This window comes from Alosa pseudoharengus, unplaced genomic scaffold, assembly GCF_046254945.1.
Source record: "Alosa pseudoharengus isolate Yale_2024_CS ecotype anadromous, Long Island Sound unplaced genomic scaffold, YU_APseudo_1.1 YU_APseudo_1.1_scf_15, whole genome shotgun sequence".
Classification (NCBI taxonomy): domain Eukaryota; kingdom Metazoa; phylum Chordata; class Actinopteri; order Clupeiformes; family Clupeidae; genus Alosa; species Alosa pseudoharengus.
In genome coordinates, this window is record NW_027468620.1 from 27,704,466 (window position 1) to 27,714,144 (window position 9,679).

General features: G+C 41.9%; 1 protein-coding gene across 1 annotated transcript; it reads left to right on the forward strand.

Annotated features, from left to right (window-relative positions):
- Nucleotides 1–1,312: 1,312 nt before the first annotated feature.
- Nucleotides 1,313–6,800, forward strand: bag3 (BCL2 associated athanogene 3). The gene is made up of 4 exons (XM_076286124.1): nucleotides 1,313–1,559; nucleotides 3,526–3,855; nucleotides 4,110–4,481; nucleotides 4,655–6,800. The coding sequence occupies exons 1-4, from the start codon at nucleotides 1,368–1,370 to the stop codon at nucleotides 5,675–5,677; spliced, it is 1,917 nt and encodes a 638-aa protein (XP_076142239.1). The 5' UTR covers nucleotides 1,313–1,367; the 3' UTR covers nucleotides 5,678–6,800.
- The last annotated feature ends 2,879 nt before the right edge of the window (nucleotides 6,801–9,679 follow it).

Sequence of the window (9,679 nt, forward strand, 5' to 3'; positions counted from 1 at the left end):
CTGAAACCGCATCAAGAATATTTGCGTCCAAACGGATCCATCTCAACACGACTCAACACGTTACTTCATACCCCAGGCCTATAGGTGGCATTGTTTCTTTACAGAAATTGACCAAAATTTGCGCTTTACAAACAGACAGAATAGGCTACGACCAAATGGCTAGTGCAAGGTAACCAGAATTGTTTGTGTGGACTGATGGTGAACTGTCAACTGTAGTCAACTGTAAAACTAATAAACTTTATTTTACGGTTTGTGAAGGGTGCATTCCCGTCCTTTATTTGGCTAATGCAGGTAGGCCTACTAATCACCTTTACTTTCTTTTGTTGTAGGATAGTCCGTGATTCACATTAGTTTTGGCCATCACCGCAATTAGGCTACTAAACGCAAGGGTTACCCAAGTTCTAGGCTATTCTGTCGCCACATTTATACGATTGCTATAAAACCTTCGTTAGTAACAGTCAATACTTTTGCCTGCATCAAATCGCGTATTCGCATTCAGTGTGCTACCATCGGCTTAACGTCTTTGTATGCTTATATCTGATTTCACTCGACTGTGAATGCATGTATATATGTTGTAAGACATGTAAAATAAATGAATGACACTGGCACTACGCACAAATTAATGTAGCCTAAACTTACACCGCACTTTCCTAATAACTTAAGTTCTCTCGCGTCACTGACAGTAGCTAGAATGCATAAAAAAAACACCGGGGAAAACAGTGTTCAGTCCACCAAGTCATAAGCTATCGGCGCTGCGCAGCACCAGTTGTGATATTTATCTTACGGAGTGTAATCGTAGGTAATGTCATGTATGAAAACTAGTATTGTTAGGCAATACTACAAGTGCAAGTCCAGGGCAGCTGAGGTGTGGCAATGACATCATCGCAAGCAGGATGTGCGGTTTCGCTGTCTAAACGAATTCAAACGGGCTACGGTTTCAGATTTCTCCACTCTGGGACCAGGTTTCAGAAAGGTGCGGTTTCGGGCAGTGCGTTTACAGGATTCGTTTGGACGCTCGGCCAAGACGAAGCAAAACCTCTGCGTTTAACCTAAAAAGCGTCTCCGTGTGGACGGGCCCTAACTTGGCTAGGCCTACATAACTTGAGGCTTGTTAGGATTTAGTGTCTTTTTTCATAAATGGGTCAGGCTATTGCAATTAGAGGTTTATATTAATTGATTCCCATAATTTTTTTCCAGACACCCATAACATTCTACTGTCTTGGGGGTAGCCTAGCCTATTGAGAACACGCCTCTAGAACTTTCCCCCCTCTCTAACTTCTGTTATCCGCGAGCTCATTCTGGAAAGCCAACACCTCCTCTGCTACGTCACTGAATTGATTCTTTAAAGCATCCGCGTAGTTATTGCTATGGCTCAATATTCAAGACCGAGGATTTCTCAGAGCATGAAGACGCAGTCTCCAATGGTTGCAATGGCCACAAACGACCCTCTTCCTCCGGGTTGGGAAATTAAAATTGATCCACAGACTGGATGGCCATTCTTTGTGGATCACAACAATCGGATAACTACATGGAATGATCCAAGACACGATGGTAAAAAGGTAGGCTATAGAGGTGCCCTTTTGACAACCCGTTAGGAGTCAGTTCATGTTCAGTTCATTGCGTTATAAGTTTTTTGTGGTCATGAAACGGTGCTGGTCAGTTTGCATGCTTTAGTCAAGCTTGCATCTTTTTTAGCTTACAAGTCGTGTTATTAGACGGGGCTGGAACGTTCATTAACCTTGCATGACTCATAGACGTCTACATCGTTAGTACCATCTAACGGTATATCTGAAGAGCAAAATGATGTGTATTTTCAAACAATGTGTGTACTTCTGGGACAAACAAAACCTGCATTAGGGAAAAACATTGTGCCATAATGTTGCGACGACGGTCGCAACCGATAGTGATTCATCATGTCCCTAAATAGTACAAGACTAGCTCACCGTTGTGACAGTAACTATTAGCCCTATACCAACCTTTAATGTTTCTGTATTACGAGTTAAGGTTGCCTGGTTTCTGCATGACGCACTGCAGTCATATGCTAAGTCATGCCTTTGAATGATTGACCACCTCCATAATGTTTCAAAGATTCTCGTGTTACTATATGCGCTTGTTCATGGTTAGGCTACGGTGTAAGTGCATGGTAGGCTATCCCGTGCCCGAAAGTTTCCCATACAAGGGATTTGAGGCGGATCCTTTATCCCCCGTTAACTCACCATGAGTCGGACACATTACATGAGGTATTATGCAGCTGCATTGAACTCTGATGTAGTTTAAGTATTGTTCATTAAGTAAATTTTAGGAATTGTTTTATGTCATACGAGAAGTGTGTATGTTTTTAGAGCCCATAAGTTGCCAGACAGAATTATTTGCTTGTAAGACCAACACTTTGGTCTTGTCCAAAGTTAGTGACACGAAGAATCTGCTGGAAAGACACAGCTGCCAGGAGATAAAATGGGAGCAACAGCGGCGGTGGGCTGCTATGCTAAAATGGCAGAGGACACAGGGGTTAGATTTGTCCCGAGGATTTAGATTTTCTGAAAGTAAATACATGTAATTTAAAAGTTAAATTAGGAAATAATAATATAGGATGTCCATGGGTTTCAACGTGAGTTGGATGACCTCTTTCATAACGCTTTTAACAAATTTAAAGACTACAGAGAAATTATATAAAAAGTATCTTCTTGTATGTTTAAAAATGAGTGATATCAGCTGAACACTGGGGTCTGTTCATAAGAATAAGCTATAAGTCCACTTATGGCTTTCTCCTAGGATCATTACTTTTCCTAGGATCATTACTTTTTTTAAGTACAGGGAACCAATGCAGAAACATCAAGGCACTTGTGTCCTATTGTATAAATGTGTCTAAAATGTGTTGCACAACACAACAGTCTCATCTTGATACTCAACAGAAAGCAGTCATGTTCTGTAAACACTGACTTTTAGTTTAATTTATGCAAGCTCCATTCAAACTCAGTCATAATCACTATTGTCTCTGTGTGTAAGTGATCTGGGAGGTGTTACTTTTGACATCAGCCAGGGACATTTCTCATAACATGCATTGCTTGTTCTTATTCCATGACTGCCAGATTAGATTTGGTAGCCTTGTTCGGAGAATTCAATACGGTAAATAAACTTTAACTTGGGAGCATATACTGGTGTTGCGGACTTTTTCCCCCTCCCTGCCAGATTAGATTTCCCATGACATCAGCCAATGTAAATTTCACTGTGAAAGGCTAAATGTGTGTGCTCAGACAGACTTAGTCAAAGGGTGACCAACACCTCAATATCACATTACCAGATGCTTCATATGACATAATTTAGGATTATTCTGAGAAACTCACCCTCACTTAACTTGACAGCCAGTCAGTTGTGATACTTATGAAAGTATTTGGCTGTGGTGATGTACATTTTTCTAGTAATTCTTTTTTTTTCTGTAATAAAGACAACATCTTGTGTGCCATGTTCGCAAGTTTCACCCATGGTATTTGAACGTCCTCTGTCTCCCTCTGTTTACCTCACCAGATCAACCCCACATCCTCAAACGGGCCCTGTGTTCCCATTGAGTCTTCTCCACAGGACACCCAGAAGGGCTTTGTCAGAGAGATGAAGCTCCCAGTTCTCCGCCCAGGCTATGTCCCCATTCCAGTGCACCATGACAATATTGAACTCCGTCAGCCCTGCTTCTCCTATGTCCAGCCATCCACCTTACAGAACATCAGAGCAGAGGGACGCACACCGTCCCCTACGCCGACAATGCACTGCCGGGCCCGATCCCCAGTACACGTCAACTCAGACGGTTCCCTTGGTGATTCCCACTGTACATCTTGCTCACCTGTTTCACAAGGACCAGAGGTGAGATATAGAGAAATATTGACCTTTGTGAACGATCTAATTGCCATTTTGAGTTATCATACTTTAGAATCTCATGGCACAATTTTGTAAACGTTGTAGACAGTAGACATAAGTCTCAGAAAGTGACATTCTGTCACATTTATGTGTATGTGACAGATGTCACTTGTGTTTTTGTTTACTTATTTGTAAATGTTTGTTTATTCATTGGAATCACTTCTTTATCCCAATTAATCTTAACTGGTATTTTCTTCCAGATTCAACGAATGAGTCCAGACACAGTCCCACTCCACCAGCCCTCTCGACCCAGCAGCACTGGTCTCCAGGCAGGCTATATCCCCATTCCAGTCATACATGAGGGGGCAGGAGGTGCGACACAGCCTCAGATGAACCCCACGTATCACTCCCAGTACTACCCTCCAACACACACGGAGTACCAGCCCTCCTACCACTGCCGGCAACCAGAGGAGTGGGCAAGTATGCACCATGGGCCCATGTCAGCTCCTCGTGATAACAGGATACATCGTGAGAGTGCCGTCCCTATCCACATCACACAGAGCCGTGACCTGCCATCCCACATGAGGGCCCAGTCACCAGTCAGATCACAGGTCATGGGAGAGAGGCCACAAGTAAGAATCCCATAAAGTGCTCTCTTTTTAACAGATCCATGAAGTAAACAAATTCATTTTCATCTAAATGAAATGAAATTGATATTGTTTTTTTTTTACCCCATCATCTGAACAGGCACATTTCCATAGTATGCTGCAATTGATTATAATGGCCTTCTTCTTGTTTTGTCCAGGTCCAGCATCACATTACACAGAGAGATGCTGCCCCTAAAATCGAAAGGGAGTTTCCCATCAGTCAAACTGTTCAGAGTGAGGATGTTCAAAGACCGATAGTTGGTACACAACAACTACAACCCCCGCCTCAGCCAGCTCAAACTCAGCAAGTACAACAGCAGCCATCCCAGCAAACAACACAACAAGCGTTTCAACAACCACAATCACAACAAGCGCTTCAACAACCACAACAACAATCGTTTCAACAACCACCACATCAAGTATATCAACAACCACTACAACAAGCGTTTCAACAACCACAACAATCGTTTCAACAGCCACCACATCAAGCGTTTCAGCAACCACCACAACAAGCATATCAACAACCACCACAGTCACCACAACAAGCATATCAACAACCACCACAGTCACCACAACAAGCATATCAACCACCACCACAGTCACCACAACAAGCATATCAACCACCACCACAGCCACCACAACAAGCATATCAACAACCACCACAGCCACCACAACAGCCCCAGCAGACTGCCAACATCACCATCCAAGTTCCAGACAAATCAGATCACCCGGAGCCAGTTGCTCCCCCACAAGAGGCTCCGTCAGCAAAAGCGGAACCTGATGTTTCAGCTGAACTGCCGCCCCCAAGTCATCCAGGCCTGATGAAAGTGCAGCGGATTGTGGAGCGGGTGGACAAACTGGAAGAAGAGGTGAAGCAGTTCAATGGCAAAAAGAATGACAAAAAGTATTTACTACTAGAGGAGCTGTTGACCAAAGAGCTACTAGCCTTGGACTCAGTGGATCCTGAAGGGCGATTGGATGTACGCCAGGCAAGACGAGATGGTGTGCGCAAAGTCCAGACCATCTTGGAATACCTGGAGACTCTAAACGATCAGCCACCACCACCAGAGCCTGCACCTTCAACTAAGGGCTCCGTGGCCGAGGTCTCTGACCAAGAGCAGAAAGGCGAGCCGAGTATGATTGGCCAGGCAGATGTGGAGATGGCAAAGGATATATCCTAATGACTGTGGAGCCAAAGAGATTGAATGCAAGAAACTTTGGAATGTCTTCTTGTCCACCTTCTTCTGCTTGTCACCTGCCATCACTTGCTATTTTACTGCTGCGATTAAGTTGCATGCTTAAATTATTTAATGTTTTCTGCTCTCCGACATTTAATGTGATTGGTTGCTGAGTGTTATTCTGTCATATGATGTAAAAGCAGTGTTGTTGCCTTTCACCAAGCTAATTACCTTGTAGCAGGACCATAGTGGTGACAGCTATTCAGAAATGAGATTTATTGAAGAGGCCTTCAGACAAAAGCAAGTATTTGTTTTTGACACAGATAATTGCCTTTTGTCCTTTTAAGAATTGAGTGGTGGCTGTGAAGCTTGAATTCAGAACTAACATGCCCAGATTCTATTTTTTGTTTGTAAAAGGGCTACTGGATAAAAAAGGCTACTGGATAAATAAAAAAAAAAACCCTCAACAGTTAGCCTGCACTCAGTTTTATTCAAGTTCTTTAAAAGAGCATAATTTTCTAAAAAATCACCATCACTTTATCACTGGTGGATTTGATATTACATTATGACCACATTTAAATTTGCTGTATTTTTGTGGTTGAATTGTTATGTCATAAAGTTATCATGTATGTGGTATTACTGTGCTACTCTCAGTTTGCCCATCTCCTGCTGCTTCTCCCAATGCCTGTTTTGTGATATTGCCACTTGTATCACTATAGTATTGTAATAAGTTTACAAATGAATATTACTGTCAATTATATTCATATTAATTATAATATATTTTTACTTAATATTTTTGTGCCAAAAGTTTTTACAGTATGAAGATCTATTGTAAAAGCAGTCCATGGTGTCCATGAAAATGTGCAAAAAATAATATATGTGGACAATAGAAAATATATATAAATATATGTAATTCAAAATCTTGCATTGTCACTGGTCAATATGAGCCACATTATCTGCATCAGCTATCAGTGGCAATGGTGTAACAAGGGAATGCAGCATTGGTTGCAGTGTGTCTGTGAAACTGTACACAATGTTCATCACAGCTTAAAAGTTGCAATTTGCAACAGTATTGACATCTTGATGTCATAATTGCATGGCTGTGAATAAAATGCATCTGAAAATGCTGATGCCATAAAGTGTGCCTTTTGTCATGTTTCATAATAGCTTTCTGACAGACCCCTTGGATTCCAGCATGCTCTCATTCCAGTGTATCTGCTCACCGCAAGTTCAAAAACATAACAAATTATGTTACTTTTCATTCAAAAGCTAAATTACAAAATGTGATAATGCCTAAGAGGAAATGAATGGAATATCGTACAAGTACTGATAAACTACCAGGAAGTGTAGTTACAGACAGGAAAAGGTTTCAGAACTGTAACAAAAAGTAGGCCTATAGCTGACTGATTGCTTTAAACATAGTAGCAGTTTAGTCACATGAAAATCATGTATTGACAATGAATTGTTTGGAATGATGTAATGTTTTCAAATTGTACAGTCAGAAAATAAGACAAAGAGTTAACCAAAAGTAGACAAAAAAACTTGTTGTATGGAATAAATATCCACAGCAAATAAGCTGCTGGCCCAGATGGAATACGAACGTAGTGAGCAATTGGCTACTGTCTTTACAGATATATTTAACATCTCACTTAGAACCTCACCTGCATGAAAAACAGCACTATTGTTCCTATCCCAAGAAAAACAAGGTAAGCTGCCTAAATGACTATCTGCCTCTGGCACTAAGCCCCGATTGTAATGAAGTGCATCGAGAGGCTGGGACTGAAATATGTTAAGGAAATCATCCCTGACAGTGTAGTGCAGTCAATTATAGTTTGCCTATACCGCCATAACAGATCAACTGAGGATGCCATATCACACACTCTCTAAACCACCCTGGCACATCTTCAACAGGTAAAAGTATAAAGCTCATCCAAAAACTGCTAGGTCTGAGACTCATAGCCCATCTGTCCAACTGGATTCTGAATATCCTCACCAACAGACCCCAGAATGCGCGTATTGGCAGTAACACCTCCTCCACCTTGATCCTCAACACTGGCAACCCATCAGGGCAATGTTCCTGACCACCAACATTGATAAAAGGGCCTACAGAGAGGAGGTTATAGGCTGCTGGCAGAGTGGTGCCAGGACAACAATCTTGCTCTCAATGTCAGTAAGGAGATGGTCATTAACTTCAGAAAACAGAATACAACTCACACCCCCATCTACATCAGTGGGAATACTGTGGAGAGAGAGTCAGTAGCTTTAATTCCTTGAGGTAACAACAGTGATGACCTCAAGTGGACAGAACACTCACCAACTGACAGAAAAAAGGCCCATCAATGCCTTCACTTTCTCAGGCTGCCGAAAACTCAGATGCCCACTTCAATCTTCACCAGAGTTTACCGATCCTCACAGGGTGTTTTACATCCTGGTATGGCAGCTGCACTGCAAGGGACAAAAAAGCCCTACAAAAGGTGGTTAAAACAGCACAAAAGTCACAGTCACACAACTCATGCAATTCAGGACATCTACATCACACGCTGCCTCAGGAAAACAAGGTGCATCATGAAAGACTCCAGCCACCCAGCACTGGCACTTAAAATGACATCAACAAACATTTTGGGCTGTATTTTGGGTCACCAGCGCATGGCGTAATACTCGTTATTCACCCGCGGAAAGTTGAATTCGGTATTTTGCACGTTTATTTTTTAAGCATTGCGCCCAGGGGTGTGGCAATTAACAACCTAGGGAGGGGACTCGCGCATTGTCTAAAAATCGCTATCATACACCACCTAAACCTGGTCAGAAGTCAATGGCGAGTTGTTCATATGCTATTTTAAGAGCGCATGTCAACAGTCATATTGGCAGGTGCACGCACCATCATTCTATCTTTCATGAACGCTCACCAGCGCACGTCCATGCAAAGCATTAAATTGCACGATTACAATGGGAAACATAATTAGAATAAAGATATTACGAAATACTGTACATCTCATGATGAGTAGTTATTCACCATCATTTGCAAATTGGTAATGACGGTTAAAAGTGATTAGGGGAGAGGCGAGAGACACGTATGGAGCACAGCTGAAGACGCACTGTCACGAGATATAAGCAACTCCTCTGCAGGATAAATGTTGTTTTATTCAGTCATTTGAGCAACATTAGGGAAAGTGTTGCTTTTTCCAGCCTATGTTTTCGATGGTAACCCATTGTCAGTCAATAGTGAAAGTAACTGCATATAACTGTCTTGTCGTTGACTGACTCCTTGGTGAAGTTAGTTTCACTTTGCCAATGAGTTCAAATAATAGACGAGTGCAAATGCGTGAAGGCTATGCTAGGTTTTAGTAAAACATGGTTTAAGAATGACTATTCCATACGGTCTCGCAAGCAGCCTCCTTCAAATGCGCCGTTGAATGCCAAAATACCGATGCATTTATTTGACATATCGCGCGTTGCGCCGTTAAAGGGAATGACAGATGTCATTCTCATTGGTTTAAAATGATGTTACGCCCCAAACACACCCATATGACTGATTAAAAGACCCTGCATTTTGTAATCGTCTCACTACAAAAGCAGGTAGGCCAGCTGACAATACATTGCAATAGTCCCATTTGGAAAGAACCATGGTCTGCACAAGAAGTTGTGTGGCATTGTGTGTTAGATTGATCTTGTGAATATTGTATATAATCCGACATGGCTTTGCGACTGAGGCTACATACTCACATGCTCGGGTCAGTTCATGTAAAAGTATTTCTGCAGAAAATTAAAACTAGCTAGCTGTATTCCACTATATTCGATTTAATAAGCTGCACATTGACTAATATGTTAATAATAACACACACACACATGCACACATACGCACGCACACTCACATGCACATACATACATGGTCCTCTAATAGCCTATTATTTGTGACAACACAAAACCCCCCCACAGAATTTAAAAGGGGTACCACATTGTGTGTACATAGGCCTACCAACTGGAATGATTTAATGAGGAAACAAT

What these genes read in the sequence shown, in the direction of transcription:
- bag3 (XM_076286124.1), top strand. Translation starts at nt 1,368, where the DNA reads ATGGCTCAATATTCAAGACCGAGGATTTCTCAGAGCATGAAGACGCAG. An exon ending in CAAGACACGATGGTAAAAAG is followed by an intron (nt 1,560 to 3,525) that starts GTAGGCTATAGA and finishes TTACCTCACCAG; the next exon opens with ATCAACCCCACATCCTCAAA. An exon ending in TCATGGGAGAGAGGCCACAA is followed by an intron (nt 4,482 to 4,654) that starts GTAAGAATCCCA and finishes TGTTTTGTCCAG; the next exon opens with GTCCAGCATCACATTACACA.